General features: G+C 40.7%; 1 protein-coding gene across 7 annotated transcripts in view; it reads left to right on the top strand.

The window, feature by feature from the left end:
- PLEKHG1 (pleckstrin homology and RhoGEF domain containing G1) overlaps positions 1-22,151 on the top strand; it is a 251,673-nt gene that overhangs the window by 177,549 nt on the left and 51,973 nt on the right. For all 7 annotated transcript variants that reach the window (XM_044924102.2, XM_044924103.2, XM_044924099.2 and 4 more), the window contains one exon: positions 19,535-19,604. In XM_044924102.2, coding sequence (XP_044780037.1) covers positions 19,535-19,604 — 70 coding nt within the window. The remainder of the gene's footprint in view (positions 1-19,534; positions 19,605-22,151) is intronic.

The following is a 22,151-nucleotide window of genomic DNA, read 5'->3' as shown; positions in this document are numbered from 1 at the left end:
GGTTTATTGGGACATAATGCCCTCCCTCATTTCAAGTCTTGTTCATATCTTCTATCTCTATAGGGTTTATTGCTTCCCTGTGTGCTAAGTCGCTTCAGTCGTGTCTGAGTCTGTGCAACCCCATGGACTATAGCCCCCAGGCTCCTCTGTCCATGGGAATGCTCCAGGCAAGAATACTGGAGTGGGTTGCCATGCCCTCCTTCAGGGGATCTTCCTGACCCAGGGATCAAACCTGTATCTCTTGTGTCCCCTGCATTGGCAGGCAGATTCTTTGCCACTGGTACCACCTGGGAAGCCCAGAGTTACAGTAAAACCTCCTTAGAGAGTTCTATAATGCCCCATCATGGGATCACTCAACCAGAGTGTAAATTATAATACTGAAGTTAGTATATGTGAGGTCCTTGAGGGTAGGATCCACATCTCCTTGGCTTTCCCTAACATCCATGTGGATCCCGAACACCTAGCCCAAGCCTGGCCTCTGGGAGACATGTTTAAATTATCAACCTGTCCCTTAATTTTGAAAGCCTGGAATATGAAAAAAGCCAATATTGCAACATCTCTTGCATTGGACTCAGTAGACTTTGAAAACCAATTTGTATGTTCTAAAACAGTGGTTCTGAACCCCGGCTACACATTGGAATCCCCTGGGAAGGATTGTGCTTTGTTTTGTTTTTAATATGATGACTTCTGCCCCCAAAAGTTCTAATTAATGGGTCTGTGGTGGGACCAGGGCATCAAGATTTTTTAAAAGGTCTGCAGATGCTGGGAAAGATTGAAGACAAAAGGAAAAGGAGGCAACAGAGGATGAGATAGATAGCATCACCGAGTCAATGGACATGAATTTGAGCAAACTCCAGGAGACAGTGGAGGACAGAGGAGCCAGGCATGCTACTGGAGTCCACGGGGTCACAAAGAGTTGGACATGACTTAGCGACTGAACAACAAGAGATGTGCAGCCATGGTTGAGAAACACTGTCTAGATAAAATAAATACAATAAAAAGAAAATAGAAGAATGGCATTAGAAAATGGGATTAGAGAATTTAGAATCTGCATGTGCATTAGTAACATGCTGATGTTGGAGCAGGCTTCATTTAGCAGCTCTGAGGGTAATAGTCTGAGCAACCATGAGTGGCTTATCCCCCCAGAGCTCCCTGATCGTTCAGTAACCCAGGAAGAGGAATCAGGCCTAGCATTGGGAGGCCCTGGCCTCAGCTTTCTGGTAGTTTGGCTGTGTGTTGCCTATAATGACTGTTTATCTAGTGCTTGTCCATGCCAGAGGCCATAGAGCTTTATGTGCATTATCGCTTTATATAAGTCTGGGCTTCTCTGACTCCAAGCCCCAGGCATTTAGCCACATTCCCTTCTGCCAGAACAGAGCCCTGCTTTTCAGGTCTTGATTTGTGGCATTGTGGCACAGTCCAGGCAGGAAGGGTTTTCTACTCCTTGGAGTTTAAAGCTTCCTGTGTCTCCTAATTTAAAGGAAGACGAGACAGTAGTAGCCCCCAATGTCAACAAGAAGGGACCTCAGCTGCAAAAGATGGAAGGTCTTTATATGCCTGAAGTGTTCTCTGTGCTTCTCTCTATGGTGTTTGATGAACAAGGAAATCAGACGTGACTAAAGTAAACCTGAGTCAGGGTGATGATGACAGGTGAGCCATCAGAGGGGACACGATTCTAGCTGATGGTGCTCATGCCCGTCCCTTTGGTAGATCACGTTTATAAATCTCCTGCACACGCATTGTCTCCTTTCATCCTCTCAGCAGCTCTGAGGCAGGTAAGATGCAAAATGTATGCACATTGTTTGCACAGAGGAAACAGTGTAGAAAGCCCTTTGCTCAAGGACATAGAGCTAGAAAACCAACCTAGCCTATTTTGATTTTTTTATTTTGTTTATTTTTAACTTTTTATTTTATACTGGAGTATAGTTGGTTAACAATGTTGTGTTAGATTTGCGTGTACAGCAAAGTGATTCAGTTTTATGTGTATGTATATATACATATATATATTTATATACACACACATATGAATCTATTCTTTTTCAAATTCTTTCCCCAGTTAGATTGTTACAGTATATTGAGCAGAGTTCCCAGTACTATACAGCATATCCATGTTGGTTATCCATTTTAAATATAGCAGCACGTACATGTCAATCCCAAACTACCCAAATGCCCCTTGCTGCTGCTGCTGCTGCTAAGTCACTTCAGTCGTGTCCGACTCTGTGCGACCCCATAGACAGCAGCCCACCAGGCTCCCCCGTCCATGGGATTCTCCAGGCAAGAACACTGCAGTGGGTTGCCATTTCCTTCTCCAATGCATGAAAGTGAAAAGTGAAAGTGAAGTCGCTCAGTCGTTACACTCTAGTAAACATCAGTTTGCTCTCTAAGTCTGTGAATCTGTTTCTGTTTTGTAAATTAGTTCATTTGTTTCATTTGTTTTAGATTCTGCGGATAAGTGATATCATATGACATTTTCCTTTCTCTATCTGACTTAATTCACTCCGTATGATAATCTGGTTTCATCCATGTTGCTGCAAATGGCCTTATTTTATTCTTTTTAATGACTGAGCAATATTCCATAGTATATATGTACCACATCTTCTTTATCCATTCTTCTATTGATGGAAGCCTATTTTAAACACCTGGTTTTGTTGAATCTCAACTAATATTTCTCATTATTTTTTTTATTATTTCCAAGAATATTTTTCTGTTTAATTTTTACAGTTAATTGTCTGTATTATTTTGCCCTATTTACTTTTATTTCCTTTCTCTTAACTCTGGACTGAATTTAGAGCTTAAATGTCTTTACTAGTATATTTCATTAAGTAACAGTATTGTGGTGACTTTTTATGTTAATGCCTCTTATGAACCCTCTGTTCTATACCCTACATCAATTGATTTCAAAGATACAACTATCTGGCAAATCTATGGTTAAGGCTTGAAATGATTTTAAATTTTTTACTGGTTCAGGTCCAGATTTCTCAATATAATACTATTGCACCCAACTCAGAAAGATTTAAAATTCTAAAACTAAAGAGGGCAAAAAGAAAATGGTTTTATGATGGCCTAAAAAATTTTCTCTGGTGGCTCAGACAGGAAAGAATCTGCCTGCAATCCAGGAGACCTGGGTTGGGAAAATCCCCTGGAGAAGAAAATGGCTGCCCACTCCAGTATTCTTGCCTGGAGAATCCCATGGACAGATGAGCCTGGCAAGCTACAGTCCATGGGATCCCATAGAGTCGAACATGACTGAGCAACTAACACTTTAGAAAATTTTAGCTGATTAGATTGTTTTTTGGAAATACAGGAAGTATTTCCAAATTAGATTTGGAAAAGTATTTCCAATTAGATTGTATTTTGGAAATACAGGAAGTATTTCCAAAATACGAGAAAGCATATAATAAACACTTATGAAGCACCCCTATTCCATCAAGGCCTTCCTTTATGCCATATTTGCTTTAGAAATGCTTGAAAGCGTAAAGCTTTTACCGGTAATGCTGAGCCCCCGATATGCCCCTCTGAATTGCATTCCACACTGTGGAGAATGGCACAGTGACGTGCTGGTGTGCCACTTCTCCAGGGTGAGGACAAGGGAGGGGGAATCTGAGATTTATGTCTGCCAATTTCTATGGTATAAACACACCTACAGCAGATTTCAGGCTACTAAGAAGACCTTACTGAACAGGCAATTAGGAAGAGATGTACAGAATTGGCTCAGAAGAGCCAGTATAATTTGGCTCAAAATACCACCATCGCTGTAACTACCATCCAAGATTGGTGTTTCATCCCCAAGTATGATCTTTGTTGCCATGACTCTAAGTATATACACACAGTGTGCTTTAACTTACTTCAAACACAGCTGCACTGTATCAGTCTTTTACAAGTCTTTTTCACGCAACGGTGCTTTTGAGATTTGTGGTTCTACTTTGCTTATTTTAACTGCAATGTAATATTCCATTATGTGCTGTATTACCTTGCATTTTGCTGATTGCAATAAGACTAAGCCTCTTCTCTTGTTTTTTGGCCACTTTGATTTCTTCTCTGAATTTCTGGCTCCTACTCATTGCCCAGTTTTCTGTCAAGATGTTTCTCTTTCTTATGATTGTTTAGGAGTGCTTGATGAGTTCTGTCTGGAGATCTTTGTGGATTATGCAAATTGTAGTCCTCCGTTAGTATGAGATTTGTCTTTTAATTATGGCTTCTTTGAAAAGAAGTTATAAAATTCATGATTTTGACTACTCTAAGTAAATGTAATTTTTATAGGATGAGAATTTTGTGTCTGTTTAAAAACTTACCTCTTTTATAAATATGCCCAGTTCATAAATATGCTCTATATTTTTTCCTAAAAGTCTTAAAATTTTTGCTTTTCACTTACATCTTTAATCTAAAATTGATGGAAATGTGGTATGTGATAGGAAATCGAAATCCTTGTTTTCAGGGAATTCCCTGAAAGTCCAGTGGGTTAGGACTGTGTGCTTTCACTGCTGAGGGTGTGTTTTGTCTACGGTCATACCACCCTGAACATGCCCAGTCTCATCTGGATGTGTTTTCAGTCCCTGGTTGGGGAACTTATTAACATAAGATGTGAGAGCCATGCAGTGCAGCCAAAAAGAAAAGAAAAAACCCTCTTTTCATATAACTAGCCCATAGTCCCATCACCACAGACTGAAAAATATATCTTTTCTATGGTGATTTGTAGTTCTGCATTTCTCCCAGGTGAAGTTTACCTGTATGAATGGTTCTGTTTCTGGGCTCTGTTGTGTTATGTTGGACTCTTTGTCCATCCTTACTCCATACCCCATCATCTTAATTATTTATTAAACCCATGTTGCTCTTCTTCTGCATGACTTAGCATTTCTTAACTCTTCACACTGCCAAGTGATTTTTTCATTTCTTTTTGCTTTAGTTTGTCAAGTCCCATGAAGGGAGCTCTCTTGGGACTTTTATTGGAATTTGATTTAATTTATAGATTAATTTTGGCAGCAGTGATATCTTTATAATATTGGGTCATCCAACCATAAACATATCTCATTAATCAAGCTTTTTAAAAATACCCTATAATAACATTTTATGATTTCTCCATCACATTCATACATGTCACTTATATGTTATTTTTGACTAGAATATTTTCCTATTTTTTAATTCACCATTATTTTCATGTAAGAATGCTTTCAATTTTTATATGTTGACACTATATTCAACCAACTTTTAAAACTGTCCCATTAGTTCTAATTCTTTATAGACCCTTTTAGGTTTTCTATGTAGACAATGGTTGTTTGAAAATGAGAATTTTTTGCTTTCCTTTACAGTTCTTCTGCCCCTTATATATATATATACATATTTTTTTTCTTGTCTTACTGCTTTCAGTAAGTCTTCTCAAACAGTGCTAATTAGATTCTTGCATTCTTAACTTCTTTCTGACATTAGCAGGAATGCTTTAACTGTTTCACCATTAATTATGATGTTTGTTCTGAGATTTAGACACTTCTATTTTGCTGAAATTTTAGTGTGAATGAATATTGATTTTTATTGAACGTGTAATCATCCTTTAAGAAAATTAGTATATGATTTTTCTCCTATTCATAACGTGGCAAATTATATTAATAGGCCTTCTGATTTGAATCATATGTACACTACTAGAATAAACCCTGGATTTCCCAGGTGGCGGTAGTGGTAAAGAACCTGCCTGCCAGTGCAGGAGACATAAGAGACATGGGTTCAATCCCTGGGTTGGGAAGATCCCCTGGAGAAGGGAATGGCAACCCACTCCAATATTCTTACTTGGAGAATCCCATGGACAGAGGATCCTGGCAGGCTACCGTCCATGGGGTTACAAAGAGTTGAACATGACTGAAGCAACTGAGCAATATAGCACAAAGTGACTTAGCTCACGTGCACACACAAACCCTGCCTGGCCATGATGTTCCTATATTTGTGCATGATGAGTTTGTGTTTTTTAAAGAACTTTTCCATGCATGTTCATAAATGACAGTAATGTATGATTTCTTTCCTTGTACTGTCTTTTTTCAGTTTTGGCATATTACTAGATTCAAATTGTTATCTCATGAAATCTTCCAATATGAACTGTTTTGAAATACAATTGAGATTTCATTTTTGTTGTCTTTTTTGTAGCCAAATCTTTCTCTCATAATCCCTATGATAGCCTGGAAATTTAAGACTCTGTTTTGGTGTCTGGAAGAAATTCCCAAATGGTCAGGAAACTAGCTCAGTCCAAAGAAACCACTTTCCCCAGTTTAACTTGTTACCTAAACTTCCAAAACTTTTTTTTTTCTTAACTGCATGTTAAAGAGATGTCAATAGTTTTTACACAGTATCCCTCTCTTGAAATACAGAAGAGTTGTCTAGACTGTAATTTGAAAGTTTGAGGAAGTAGGGACCATTTCTCTACATCAGAATTTTATTTTTAAATTATTTTTTAGTCAGAAAATCCCATGGGCGGAGGAGCCTTGGTAGGCTGCAGTCCATGGGGTTGCTAAGAGTCGGACATGAAGGAGTGACTTCACTTTCTCTTTTCACCTTCATGCATTGGAGAAGGAAATGGCAACCCACTCCAGTGTTCTTGCCTGGAGAATCCCAGGGATGGGGGAGCCTGGTGGGCTGCCATCTATGGGGTCGCACAGAGTCAGACACGACTGAAGCGACTTAGCAGCAGCAGCAGCAGCACGATCATCTAAGCTCTCTTCTTTCCTCAAAAGATGAGAGGAGAATTTTCCTATTTCCTTCAACTCCTTCTCTCTCTTTTTTAAAATTTCATTTATTTATTTGACTACGCTGGGTTACCGTGTGCAGACTTTCTCTAGTTGCGGCAAGTGGGGGACTACTCTTTAGTTACAGTGCATGGGTTTCTCTTTGTGGCGACTTTTCTTGTTGTAGAGCACGGGCTCTTGAGTGTGTGGGCTTCAGTAGTTGAGGCACATGAGCTTAGTTGCCCTGCAGCATATGGAATCTTCCCGATTCCATATGGATCTTCCAGGATCTTCCCGAGATCAAACTTGAGTCCCCTGCATTGGTAGGTGGATTATTAACTACTGGACCACCAGGAAAGTACTACCCTTTCTTTTTATTGGGTATACCTATATTGAGTCACTGTTGCAGGTCAAACACTAGGCTAAATCTGTTAGTCTAAAGATGAATGACATTGTTGTGTAGCAGAGGCAGTAAGTCATATACCCAAGGAATGAACAAAACTTTACTTTGAGAACTCTGAGGAGCAAGGAATTGATTTTATCTGAGGGATCAGTGAAAGCATCCCAGAGCAAGTAACTTACGTCTTAAGAAAATATTTATTTGGGTCATGCTTCTTTTCTCCTTTGAAATGTTGTTTAGAAAGCAAATCATGGGGTCAGTTCAGTTCAGTTCAGTCACTCAGTTGTGTCTGACTCTTTGTGACCCCATGGACTGCAACACCCCAGGCCTCCCAGTCCATCACCAACTCCCAGAGCTTACTCAAACTCATGTCTATTGAGTCAGTGATGCAATTCAACCGTCTCATCCTCTGTCATCCCCTTCTCCTCCCACCCTCAATCTTTCCCAGCATCAGGGTCTGTTTCAATGAGTCTGCTCTTTGCATCAGGTGGCCAGAGTACTGGAGCTTCAGTATCAGTCCTTCCAATGAATATTCAGGACTGATCTCCTTTAGGATGGACTGGTTGGATCTCCTTGCAGTCCAAGGACTCTGAAGAGTCTTCTCCAACACCACAGTTCAAAAGCATCAATTCTTCGGCACTCAGACTTCTTTATAGTCCAACTCTCACATCCATGCATGACCACTGGAAAAATCATAGCTTTGACTAGACAGACTTTGGTTGGCAAAGTCACGTCTCTGCTTTTTAATATGCTGTCTAGGTTGGTCATAACTTTTCTTCTAAGGATCAAGCGTCTTTTAATTTCATGGCAGAAGTCACCATCTACAGTGATTTTGGAGCCCCAAAAAATAAAGTCTGTCACTGTTTCCATTGTTTCCCCATCTGTTTGCCATGAAGTGATGGGACCAGATGCCATGATCTTAGTTTTCTGAATGTTGAGTTTTAAGCCAACTTTTTCACTCTCCTCTTTCACTTTCATCAAGAGACTCTTTAGTTCTTCTTCACTGACATAAGGGTGATGTCATCTGCATATCTGAGGTTATTGATATTTCTCCTGACAATCTTGATTCCAGCCTGTGCTTCTTCCAGTCCAGCGTTTCTCATGATGTACTCTGCATGTAAGTTAAATAAGCAGGGTGACAATATACAGCCTTGATGTACTCCTTTCCTGATTTGGAACCAGTCTATTGTTCCATGTCCAGTTCTAACTGTTGCTTCTTGACCTGCATACAGATTTCTCAGGAGGCAGATCAGGTGGTCTGGTATTCCCATCTCTTGAAGAATTTTCCACAGTTGGTTGTGATCCATATAGTCAAAGGCTTTGCCATAGTCAATAAGGCAGAAGTAGATGTTCTTCTGGAACTCTGTTTTTTTCTGAGCCAAAGAATGTTGGCAATTTGATCTCTGGTTCCTCTGCCTTTTCTAAATCCAGCTTGAACATCCCAAATCATGAGATACATACAACAATAAGTCAGGGCAAGGTGGGAGCAGTTATCTTTTATGTTAATGCATTTTCATACCATCAAAATGTCTTCAACTATTGCCCAGTGGTAGAAATATATTTTTACCCATAGACTTTTTTCCAAGTAGACTTTTCAAGACCAGTGTTAGCATATCAGTGAATTTAATGGAGTATTTGATACTATTAACCTCACTCCATTTTCTGTTTCCTAATCCATATGTGCCTCTGTAAATACCAACTGACCTGCTTGATTGGGTGGGAAAAGGAAATGGAGCTTAGAGTCTATTGCAGACCAAAAGAGGAGAGGCCCCTTCGTGAATCTTGTTCAGTGGAAGGCAATAGAATCTGCAAGGTCTTATTACAATTCCTGAATTCAAGTACACATCAGTGGTCAGAGAAAATCTTACAGAGAATATGTTCTGTAAAAGAGAATTGTGTTTCCTTTAACTGTCCATCCAAACAAGGAATATGAACTCTAGTAAGAAATAATATTTTCTTTTTTCATAATGCTATACAAAAGGGAGGAAATATTTGGAACAATTGCTGCAGGAAAAGGGAAAATACCCTAAATCTGAAGGTAGAATGACTCTAATTTTAGCTCTGAGTACAAAACACAATCTGTGAGTCACTTCTTCCTGCTAATGTACTTGCAAAGCTGTTCATTAGTTTCACTGATGCAATGAAAAAGCTAGTCTCCACCCCATTAGGCTGTAACTCTAGAAGGACAGCCTGTTTCTGGTCTTTATGAAGTCCTTAATATCCCTCTTTCCATGGCCCCATCTCTGTTCCCATAGTACATGGTGTATTATTTTCTAGTTAGTTGCTTTCCGTATCTCCCACACTCCCTGTTGTTCGCCAAACAGCAGCTGGTGGGTTCCTTTCTATACCACCCACAAAAACGCACTATGTTCATTCTGTCCTTAGACTCATGACCAATTTCTTAAATGACTTTCTCTTCCAACCCTCCCCAAACTTAGATATCACCTCCTCAGAGAACATTCTGGGACTGCGCCAGTGCTCCTTCACCCACCCACCTAGCCTCAGGCACATTCTGCTACACTGTCTTTATTTCCCTCATAACACGTTGTTGTTACTTAGTTGCTGAGTCATGTTTGACTCTTTTGTGACCCCATGGACCATAGCCCACCAGGCTCCTCTGTCCATGATATCCCAGGCAAGAATACTGGAGTGGGTTGCTGTTTCCTTCTCCAGGGCATCTTCCTGACCCAGGGATCGAACCCACATCTCCTGCATTGGCAGGCAGATTCTTTACCACTGAGCCACCAGCCCCTCATAACACGTAGTACAGTATTATATTCTGTTGTGTTTGTTTTGCTTTTCAGTAAAACCAACCCTTTGCCATTTTTCACATAAGCATTCTTAGTAAGCAATATTGTACTATGGTGTATGAGTTTCTACTGGCAAAGGAATAAAATTTATTTTTTCTTAATTTTTATTTTAATAACAGCACTTAACATGAGATCTACCCTCTTAAATTTTTAAGTGTTCAATACTTCCCTTGTGGCTCAGACAGTAAAGAATCTGCCTGAAATGCAGGCGAGCTGGGTTCGATCCCTGGGTGGGGAAGATACCCTGGAGAAAGGAATGGCTACACACCTCAGTAGTCTTCCCTGGAGAATCCCATGGTCAGAGGAGCCTGGAGAGCTATAGTCCATGGGGTTTTAGAGAGCCACTTTCACACACATGTTATTGTTAACTTAGATACTATGTTATAGCAGATCTCTAGAACCTATTCATCTGGTTTAGCTGAAACTTGATGCATCTTAGGTAATAGCTCATCCATTTACTCTTACCCCCAGCCCCTGGTAACCACCATTCTACTCTCTGATGCTACGGGTGTGACTATTTTAGATTTCTACTATAAGTGGAATCATGCAAGATTTGTCCTTCTGTGACTGTTTTTTTTTTTTTTCCACTTGACATAATGCCAAGGTTCATCCATTTTGTCACAGAATTCCTTCTTTTTTAAGACTGATATTTCACTGTATACATACACAAACACACACACGCATATACATATATATACACACAAATACATATACATGCATACCACATTTTCCTTATTCATCTTCATCCATTCATAGACATTTAAGTTGTATCCACATTTTGGCTGTTGTGACTCCCGCAATGAGTGTGGTAATGCTAACAGCTCTTCAAGATCCTGATTTCAATTTTTTATGTAAATACCCCAAGATTGGGCTTCCCTGGTGGCTCAGTTGGTAAAGAATCCTCCTGCAATGCAGGAGACCCAGGTTTGATCCCTGGGTGGGGATGATCCCCTGGAGAACGAAATGGCGATCCATTCCACTATTATTGCCTAGAAAATCCCATGTACAGAGGAGCCTCGTGGGCTACAGTCCACAGGGTCGCAAAGAGGAGGACACAGCTGACCATCTGAGCATAGCATAGCATAGCTCAAGGTTGGATTGCTGGATCGTATGTTAGTTCTACTCTTAATTTTTTTGGAGCATCTCCATACTGCTTTCCATGGAGGCTGCACCATTTTGCATTCCTATCAGCAATGCATGAGGGTTCCAGTTCTTCACATCCTTGCCAACATTTGTTGTCTTTTGTTTTACATTGTGTTCTTTATTTCTTCAGTTGTTAACATTTATCACCCCGGATCAGAACATAAGTACTGTAGGACAGAGCTTTTGTCCGTGTTCTTTACCCCATCCCCTCCTGCCTGTAATAGTCCTGACACATGAGGCTTTCAGTAATGACCGTGTTGAATGGAGAACTAACAGGGTGGTCAGCCAGCTGTATCAGGATGGTTGCTCTGATGACAGGCGTGTGAAGGAAATCAGGCTACTGACTCCTCACTGTTTCCATTATTTTGTAAAAAGGTTGTAAAGGAAAGCTGCCCAGATGACTCACACAAGGCCTCCCAGGTAGGCGCTAGCAGGTTGAAGACACCATGATGTGGAGACTAGCCCTCAGCTTTCTTGAGTCAATCTGAAAAATAGATTTTTCAATAAGTGTGTTTATAATAGTGCAGGACTTGGATTCACAAGCCCTGATACTAAGCCTAGCTATGCCTATTAGTTATTTGCTGTGTGACCTAAGGTAAGCCACCTCCCTTTTATGAGTCCTGGTTTCCTCATCTTAAAATTTGGGAGTAGGACTGGAAGGTATCTGAGCACCCTCCCAGTTCTGGTTCTTGAGCAATGAATGCCATTCGTTTACAGGTGAGCTATACTAGCGCCTGGGTGGGTCCTCAAGACACTTTGTCCTACCAGGAGATCCAAGCTGGAGATGAAATTAAAGCTCCAAGAGGAGCTTGATGAGCATAACACTGAGAACAGAGGGAGTTAAATATTGTCAAGGAGTATTTCTGTTAAGCCTTGGAAGTATGAAAAATATGATGGATTCTGCTCAAAATTCTTCTCCTCTTAGAAACAGAAGAATATTGAAAGACCTGGTTACATAACCTACATCCAGAGCACTCCATCCTCCAACAGTGGAAAACACTGGTCCAGATATGTTGCCTTTTTAGCTATTCTTTTTGTTTGACCTTTTATTTTACTTCATCCAGTATTTAGATCCCAGTGATGAAATTTCAGCTATCTTTAATTTAATCACAGCCATCCGTCTATAAAAGGCTTCCCTGGTGGTTCAGGTGGTAAAGAATCTGCCTGCAACGCAGGAGACCTGGGTTCAATCCCTGGATTGGGAAGATCCTTTGGAGGAGGGCATGGCAACCCACTCCAGTATTCTTGTCTGGAGAATCCAGATGGACAGAGCAGCCTGGTGGGCTACAGTCCATGGGGTCACTAAGAGTCAGACACAACTGAGCAACTAAGCACATCCTTCCATAAAGGATATTGATAAAATGATCAGAACTATATATTCCAAACAAAAATAATCTTACAAATGGTATGTTTTGTGGAATATTACGGAAGAATGTTTGAAATTGGGTCTGTCCTGAAACCATGCATTGGTAAAATTTCCTTTCAAAGTACAAGCTTGATCAGTGGATTTCAATGTAGCAGGGTATAGGATTATATGGTTTCAGACCCCAGCAAACCTCTAAGAAACTACCACTTGTTGAGTTTCAGTGTTTTATCAAAGAAAGATATCCATAGAGGCTACTAAAATACTCCTACCTTTTCCAATGATATATTTGTGTGAGGCTGTTGAATGCTGAGCAGACATGAGCAGCCATCTGTGTTCTATTAAGATAAGCATTAGAGATTTGCAAATTATAAAACAATACTACTCTTCTCACTAAATTTTGTTGTGTTTTTTTTTGACATGTTGCCTACAATAGATTCATTTTATTTTATTTTATTTTTTTAATTTTATTTTATTTTTAAACTTTACAAATTGTATTAGTTTTGCCAAATATCAAAATGAATCCGCCACAGGTATACATGTGTTCCCCATTCTGAACCCTCCTCCCTCCTCCCCATACCATCCCTCTGGGTCATCCCAGTGCACTAGCCCCAAGCATCCAGTATCGTGCATCGAACCTGGACTGGCAACTCATTTCATACATGATATTATACATGTTTCAGTGCCATTCTCCCAAATCTTCCCACCCTCTCCCTCTCCCACAGAGTCCATAAGACTGTTCTATACATCAGTGTCTCTTTTGCTGTCTCGTACACAGGGTTATTGTTACCATCTTTCTAAATTCCATATATATGCGTTAGTATACTATAGTGGTGTTTTTTCTTTCTGGCTTACTTCACTCTGTATAATAGGCTCCAGTTTCATCCACCTCATTAGAACTGATTCAAATGTATTCTTTTTAATGGCGGAGTAATACTCCATTGTGTATATGTACCACAGCTTTCTTATCCATTCATCTGCTGATGGACATCTAGGTTGCTTCCATGTCCTGGCTATTATAAACAGTGCTGCGATGAACATTGATGTACACGTGTCTCTTTCCCTTCTGGTTTCCTCAGTGTGTATGCCCAGCAGTGGGATTGCTGGATCATAAGGCAGGTCTATTTCCAGTTTTTTAAGGAATCTCCACACTGTTCTCCATAGTGGCTGTACTAGTTTGCATTCCCACCAACAGTGTAAGAGGGTTCCCTTTTCTCCACACCCTCTCCAGCATTTATTACTTGTAGACTCTTGGATCGCAGCCATTCTGACTGGTTAAATTTTGTTTTATAAAATCTATTTTTCACAAAAAAAGTTACTTGTTTTAACTTGCACTATATATATAATTACATGAATTGATCTTTTAAAAATTACATAGCAGCCCTAATTTCTAATAAGTATTGATATAATCCACATAAAGAATGTTTAAAAGGTAAGCAGGTCCTGACACCAAAATGTTTGAGAATCACTGGTTTGAGTAAGGAGCATGCTATGTAAAACTACACTTCTGTGCAGACCTTACGGCTGGCTGGTGGTATCTTACCTTCAAAACTAGACTCTTCCTTCATTGGCAGGCAGCTTCTTTAACTGAGCCACCAGGGAAGCCCTACCTTCCAATAAGAAAGAACAAATGAAAATCCCCAGATATTTGGGGTGAACCACTAACATGAATGACAAAAGCTAAAATGATTAAAATGATTGTGGAGCAGAAAGCAAAGAGCAGGAAAGTTAAGTCCAAAATAACAATAGTCATCATTATCACCTCCTTATAAATATGAGAACACTTTTGCACCCATAAAATAATAATAGAAACATAAGTACCCAAAGAGCATGTAAACACACACACACACTTTGAAGCTGAAGATCAGATAGTAGAGATGAAAAAATTTAATAGAAGCGATAGAAAATAAAAGATGAAATCTGAGAAAACAGAACAATAAACAAGAAGATGGAAAATAGAGAAAAATGAGATAGTCTAGAGTATCTAACCTAATGGAGGGGAGGAAATATTGAAACTGTGATTCAAGAACAGAGGTTCCTTAGCTTAAGCCCCAGGATCTGACTTCCTTGGTGGCTCAGATGGTAAAGTATCTGCCTACAATGTGGGAGACCTGGGTTCGAACTCTGGGTCGAGAAGATCCTCTGGAGAAGGAAATGGCAACCCACTCCAGTACTCTTGACTGGAAAATCCCATGAACAGAGGAACCTGGTGAGCTATAGTCCGTGAGGTCACAAAGAGTAGGACACAACTGAGCGACTAAACTTTCACTTTCAGGATCTATATATGCTTAAAAATTTCTAAGTGCCCCCAAAGCTTTTTTTATTTATGATTTATGATGTTTCTATCTACCATAATAGAAATTAAAACTGTTGTTGTTGTTCAGTCACTCAGTCGCGTCTGACTCTTTGGGACCCCATGGACTGCAGCATGTCAGGCTTCCCTGTCCTTCATTTCTCAGAGCTTGCTCAAACTCATGTCCATTTAGTCAGTGATGCAATCCAACCATCTTGTCCTCTGTCATCTGCTTCTCCTCCCGCCTTCAATCTTTCCCGCTTCTCCTCCTGCCTTCAATCTTTCCCAGCATCAAGGTCTGTTTCAATGAGTAAGCTCTTCACATCAGGTGGCCAAAGTATTGGAGCTTCAGCATCAGTCCTTCCAGTGAATATTCAGGACTGATTTCCTTTAGGATGGACCAGTTGGATCTCCTTGCAGGCCAAGGGACTCGCAAGAGTCTTCTCCAACACCACAGTTCAAAAGCACCAATTCTTTGGCACTCAGACTTCTTTATAGTCCAACTCTCACATCCATACATGACTACTGGTAAAACCATAGCTCTGACTAGACAGACTTTTTTGGCAAAGTAATGTCTCTGCTTTTTAATATGCTGTCTAATTGATCATACCTTTTCTTAAAAGGATCAAGCATCTTTTAATTTCATGGCTGCAATCACCATATGCAGTGATTTTTGAGCCCAAGAAAATAAAGTCTGTCACTGTTTCCATTGTTTCCCCATCTATTTGCCATGAAGTGATAGAACTGGATGCCATGATCTTAGTTTTCTGAATGTTGAGTTTTAGCCTGCTTTTTCACTCTCCTCTTTCACCTTCATCAAGAGGTTCTTATATTAAAACTGAGAAGTTATTAAAATATCAATGTGTTCAATAATAATAAATTCACAGATTTCTAGAAAGGCTTACTACTCTTCCCATTAACATTTTTTGCATGTTGGAATTGTTTTACATTTTTACAAATCTCTTTACTGTTTGACTTACTGGAAGACAGCTGGATTCTCATATCTGCTTCTGCTTTCCATCTGTGATATCACAGGTCATGTAGCCTCTCGAAAGGCCACTGTACTCTCATGAGAGAATGAGGATAAAAAATCTGATAGAGTCAAGTATTTTATAAAATATATTGACCTTTTGGACTTCCTGAAGGGATCGTAAGAACCCAGGGAGCATTTTGAGAACTTATGATCAAGTTCAGTTCAGTTTAGTCACTCAGTCGTGTCAGACTCTTTGCAACCCCATGCATTGCAGCACACCAGGCCTCCCTGTCCATCACCAACTCCCGGAGTTTACCCAAACTCATGTCCATTGAGTCGGTGATGCCATCCAGCCATCTCATCCTCTGTCGTCCCCTTCTCCTCCTGCCCCCAATCCCTCCCAGCATCAGAGTCTTTTCCAATGAGTCAACTCTTCGCATCAGGTAGCCAAAGTATTGGAGTTTCAGCTTTAGCGTCAGTCCTTCCAAAGAACACCCAGGACTGATCTCCTTTAGAATGGACTGGTTGGATCTCCTTGCAGTCCAAGGGACTCTCAAAAATCTTCTCCAACACCATAGTTCAAAAGCATCAATTCTTCAGTGCTCAGCTTTCTTCACAGTCCAACTCTCACATCTGTACATGACCACTGGAAAAACCATAGCCTTGACTAGATGGACCTTTGTTGGCAAAGTCATGTCTCTGCTTTTCAATATGCTATCTAGGTTGGTCATAACTTTCCTTCCAAGGAGTAAGCGTCTTTTAATTTCATGGCTGCAGTCACCATCTGCAATGATTTTGGAGCCCCCCCAAAAAATAAAGTCTGACACTGTTTCTGCTGTTTCCCCATCTACTTCCCATGAAGTGACGGGACCGGATGCCATGATCTTCGTTTTCTGAATGTTGAGCTTTAAGCCAACTTTTTCACTCTCCTCCTTCACCTTCATCAATAGGCTTCTCAGTTCCTATTCACTTTCTGAATTTCTGGTTCCTATTTGGAACCAGTCTGTTGTTCCATGTCCAGTTCCAATTGTTGCTTCCTGACCTGCATACAGGTTTCTCAAGAGGCAGGTCAGGTGGTCTGGTATTCCCATCTCTTTCAGAATTTTCCACAGTTGATTGTGATCCACACAGTCAAAGGCTTTGGCATAGTCAATAAAGCAGAAGTAGATGTTTTTCGGGAACTCTCTTGCTTTTTCCATGATCCATCGGATGTTGGCAATTTGATCTCTGGTTCCTCTGCCTTTTCTAAAACCAGCTTGAACATCTGGAAGTTCACGCTTCACATATTGCTGAAGCCTGGCTTGGAGAATTTTGAGCATTACTTTACTAGCGTGTGAGATGAGTACAATTGTGCAGTAGTTTGAGCATTCTTTGGCATTGCCTTTCTTTGGGATTGGAATGAAAACTGACCTTTTCCAGTCCTGTGGCCACTGCTGAGTTTTCCAAATTTGCTGGCATATTGAGTGCAGCACTTTCACAGCATCATCTTTCAGGATTTGAAATAGCTCAACTGGAATTCCATCACCTCCACTAGCTTTGTTTGTAGTGATGCTTTCTAAGGCCCACTTGACTTATTCCACAATGTCTGGCTGTAGGTCAGTGATCACACCATCATGATTATCTGGGTCGTGAAGATCTTTTTTGTACAGTTCTTCTGTGTATTCTTGCCATCTCTTCTTAATACCTTCTGCTTCTGTTAGGTCCATACCATTTCTGTCCTTTATTGTGCCCATCTTTGCATGAAATGTTCCCTTGGTATCTCTAGTTTTCTTGAAGAGATCTCTAGTCTTTCCCATTCTGTTGTTTTCCTCTATTTCTTTGCATTGATCACTGAGGAAGGCTTTCTTATCTCTTCTTGCTATTCTTTGGAACTCTGCATTCAGATGTTTATATCTTTTCTTTTCTCCTTTGCTTTTCACTTCTCTTCTTTTCACAGCTATTTGTAAGGCCTCCCCAGACAGCCATTTTGCTTTTTTGCATTTCTTTTCCATGGAGATGGTCTTGATCCCTGTCTCCTGTACAATGTCATGAACCTCATTCCATAGCTCATCAGGCACTCTATCTATCAGATCTAGGCCCTTAAATCTATTTCTCACTTCCACTGTATAATCATAAGGGATTTGATTTAGGTCATACCTGAATGGTCTAGTTGTTTTCCCTACTTCATTCAATTTAAGTCTGAATTTGGCAATAAGGAGTTCATGATCTGAGCCACAGTCAGCTCCCAGTCTTGTTTTTGCTGACTGTGTAGAGCTTCTCCATCTTTGGCTGCAAAGAATATAATCAATCTGATTTTGGAGTTGACCATCTGGTGATGTCCATGTGTAGAATCTTCTCTTGTGTTGTTGGAAGAGGGTGTTTGCTGTGACCAGTGCATTTTCTTGGCAAAACTCTTATTAGTCTTTGCCCCGCTTCATTCCGTATTCCAAGGCCAAATTTGCCTGTTACTCCAGGTGTTTCTTGACTTCCTACTTTTGCATTCCAGTCCCCTATAATGAAAAGGACATCTTTTTGGGGTGTTAGTTCTAAAAGGTCTTGTAGGTCTTCATAGAACCATTCAACTTCAGCTTCTTCAGCATTACTGGTTGGGGCATAGACTTGGATTACTGTGATATTGAATGGTTTGCCTTGGAAACAAATGGAGATCATTCTGTCATTTTTGAGATTGCATCCAAGTACTGCATTTCAAACTCTTTTGTTGACCATGATGGCCACTCCATTTCTTCTGAGGGATTCCTGCCCCCAGTAGTAGATATAATGGTCATCTGAGTTAACTTCACCCATTCCAGTCCATTGGAGTTCGCTGATTACTAGAATATAGACATTCAGTCTTGTCATCTCCTGTTTGACCACTTCCAATTTGCCTTGATTCATGGACCTGACATTCCAGGTTCCTATGCAGTATTGCTCTTTACAGCATCAGACCTTGCTTCTATCACCAGTCACATCCACAACTGAGTATTGTTTTTGCTTTGGCTCCATCCCTTCATTCTTTCTGGAGTTCTTTCTCCACTGATCTCCAGTAGCATATTGGGCACCTACTGACCTGGAGACTTCCTCTTTCAGTATCCTATCATTTTGCCTTTTCATACTGTTCATGGGGTTCTCAAAACAAGTATACTGAAGTGGTTTTCCATTCCCTTCTCCAGTGGACCACATTCTGTCAGACTCTTCACCATGACCTGCCTGTCTTGGGTGGCCCCACAGGCATGGCTTAGTTTCATTGAGGGCATCAGAGGACAGACACACTGAAACCATACTCACAGAAAACTAGTCATTCAGTTAGTTACTTAATGAATCATTAAAAATAAATAATATAGATTTTCATCTGAGGAAAGAGATTTCCTCCCCTGGCATATTTTTCCTTTAGAGCACTATCTCTGTTTATAATTTTCTGTTTATCAGTGTGATTTTTCACTGCATGTCTGACTCTTCAGTGGATTCCAAGCTCCAAGAGACCATAATCTCACTTGGCTCATTGGTGTATTTGTTCTTAGTGCTTTGTATGCTGTCTGGTACCTGGAAAGCTATGAGATGAATGAGTAAGTAAGTGTATGTGAACATGTGTGCAGATTTTAACAAATCTCAGGCAGACTGAAATGTTGAGTAGGACCTATCTCTGGGTGGAAAGTTGCAGGTCAAACCTATGTTTACCCCTCTGGTCCTCCATGACCTCAGGCAAGTCACTTATCTAAGCCTTGGATGTAATGATAAGACCTCAGATATCCAATTAAATGGTTCCTTATATGCCATGTAAATGTTTAAACTTCTAAGTTATTTAAAATATCCTCAACCCTCAGACCACAGCCTAATATGTTCTTTTTTTTTTTTTCTTTTTTTTTTTTTAGTGAACTTCTGCAAGAGTTGGAAAACTGTGAAAATGATCCTGTGGCCATAGCAGAGTGCTTTGTGTCCAAGGTAAGCAGGGTTCATCTCTCTGAGCCAACCAAGACAGAGACAGAGACACACTGCTTTCATTGTAACGTTGAGATGGCCGATGTGTTCCATACTGGATGAAGTTCACCACTAATCTCTCTCGCTCGGAGGGTTTTTTTCTTCCCACTGGCCAGGGGGAAAAAATTCAGTTCCCAGTAAGTTGTGTGTGTAATTGTGTAGTCACTTCAGTTGTGTCCAACTCTTTGCAACCCCGTGGACCGTAGGCCCCCAGGCTCTTCTGTCCATGGGATTCTCTAGGCAAGAATACTGGAGTGGATTTCCATTCCCTTCTCTAGAGGATCTTCCCGAGCCAGGGGTGGAACCTACATCTCTTACATCTCTTGCATTGGCAGGCGGGTTCTTTACCACTAGAGCCACCTGGAAAGCCCAATAACTTAGCAGTTATTTTAGAACTTGTGTAATAAATAAGTGATGCTACATATCTGTCCTAAGGAAGACTTTAAGCTTGGGAAGAGGAGAGTCCAGAATAGAAGAATGTTAGAAAAATAAGTACATATAAAATATGACTAGATCAGTTATAAAAATCTGTAAGAATAGAAATACTTTACATATATATAAATATGTATATTTAATATACTGCCATATATATATGTATGTATACATAGATAAACATATATATACATATATATGGCACTAGCTTACTCATTTAGTGGAAAAACAGACCAGAATTATCTCCTGCCTCTTAAATATGCCCTTTAATTCTCCTACTTTCTTCTTAAGTTGCACTGATGGCTTAGAAAAAATGCAAGGAGAGGATTTGAATTTTAGAGCTTAAATGACAGTCAGTTTATATTCTGTTCCCAGGCAAGAAAATTCTGAAACATATAAGGGAATCCTTTACAACATTACTTCTTGATGTCCTACTGTAAATAGAATCTTATCTTACGTTTCTCTAAAAATTCAGCAGCTTTTGTTTGGAAAACCTCTAGCAGAAATTGTTTTTCCAGCAAAACTCCATGTGATTTTTACAGTTGTGGTTTCAAATGTACAAAGGTTGACGCAAAGTTCATGATGGCACTTTTGGGTCAACTGAGAGTTAGCACCTCATTTAGAGTCTCGGAGGCCAATGTGAACTTGGAGAGGTCCTCCCAGCCTGACCGGGTTCCGGGGTTATTCCACAAGGTTATTTCTGATGATCCAGTGGTTTTGAATCCAAACATAACACTCTTGGTTCTACTCAAGTGGGGTTCCTTAAAGGCCGTTGACGGACTTATATATAAAACACTCCTGACTTTGTGGGTGGCAGTGTATGTGTTAACATACAAAATGTTTGCACACACATGCTTACACACACAATTCTTCTCACAAGTGGCCTGTGTCACAGTGAAGGGTAAGAATTTGGAAAAGAGAAGGAAAATGAAAGAGGGAGAAATGGGCAAAAGATAACACAGTATATCAAAGAAGCTGTGTTAGAATAACCACAGTGAATAAACAACAAGAAGCTTTCGGAAACATCGGGGCTTTTCTGGTAACTGTAATCACAAGTTGATTAAAGACGGTCCAGCATATGCTTAGCTGTGGCTTAATTATTCACATAAAAGTTTGTTTATGCGCCAGGTTGCCAACTCCCAAATCTGATTTCTTGTTGCGATATTGCCAAGTTTAATTGGAAGACTGATTGCAGCACTCCACACTCCTGTGTGTGAGCAGGGAATAGCAAGGGGGTGTGTGTGGGTCTGGCACAGCCTGCTTCTCACTCAGCACCCTGAAATTTAGAAGATGTTACACTTTGTGAAACATAAGCAGCTGCTCACCTCTGGGGAGGAGTAGAAAATTGCTTTAATTGAGGGGCCGTTAATGAAAGAGGTGAAGCTGGTGCTTGCCATCTGCTTTTATCTGAGTCACTGGGGCTTACACGAGAGTCAACTTTGACCTTGCTTTTGTGTATGGCTAGGCGACAGAAATCCCTCCTGACAAGAGGAGAACACAGCCCTTCTTACCTGTTGCCCAGAAAAGAACAACAAAGCGCTGCAGAAGCCACTCTCAGGAGGGGTGAATGTCCCCGCCAGGCAGGCCGGGCTCTCGCCCACCAAGCCCTCGCCTGCTCTTAGGGCTCTGGAAACACCTGGAACGGGTTTCCGCGGTTTCCTGCCTTCACCTCCACTCTCATTTCCGTCACTTAGCTTGACTGTCAGCCAGGCTGACCCTGGGTGACATTTAGGAGGGAAGTTTGTCTTCGGAGGCCCAACTTCCTTTAACTGCCTCCTTTCACCTGATGCGTGGCCCCCTCCTCATTGAAGCCTGTCTCCTTTCAGTGCCCAGGCCTGTGTGTGTGCACACACACACGCACATACACACACATATGCACACACACACACACACAAGCCACTTGTTTAAATTATCCTCAGGAAACCGCTGGTATCAGATAATAGGTATGATTGGAGTCTATTCAAGTCAATGTTGTGGGCTTCCTGAATGGCGCTAGGGATAAAGAACCCCCTACCAATGCAGGAGACATAAGAGACGCAGGTTCGACCCCTAGGTCCGGGAGATCCCCTGGAGGAGGGC

The sequence above is a fragment of the Bubalus bubalis genome, chromosome 10 (assembly GCF_019923935.1).
Source record: "Bubalus bubalis isolate 160015118507 breed Murrah chromosome 10, NDDB_SH_1, whole genome shotgun sequence".
Lineage (NCBI taxonomy): Eukaryota > Metazoa > Chordata > Mammalia > Artiodactyla > Bovidae > Bubalus > Bubalus bubalis.
Note: the sequence above shows the minus strand (reverse complement) of the source record. Positions and strands in the feature narration are given on the sequence as shown.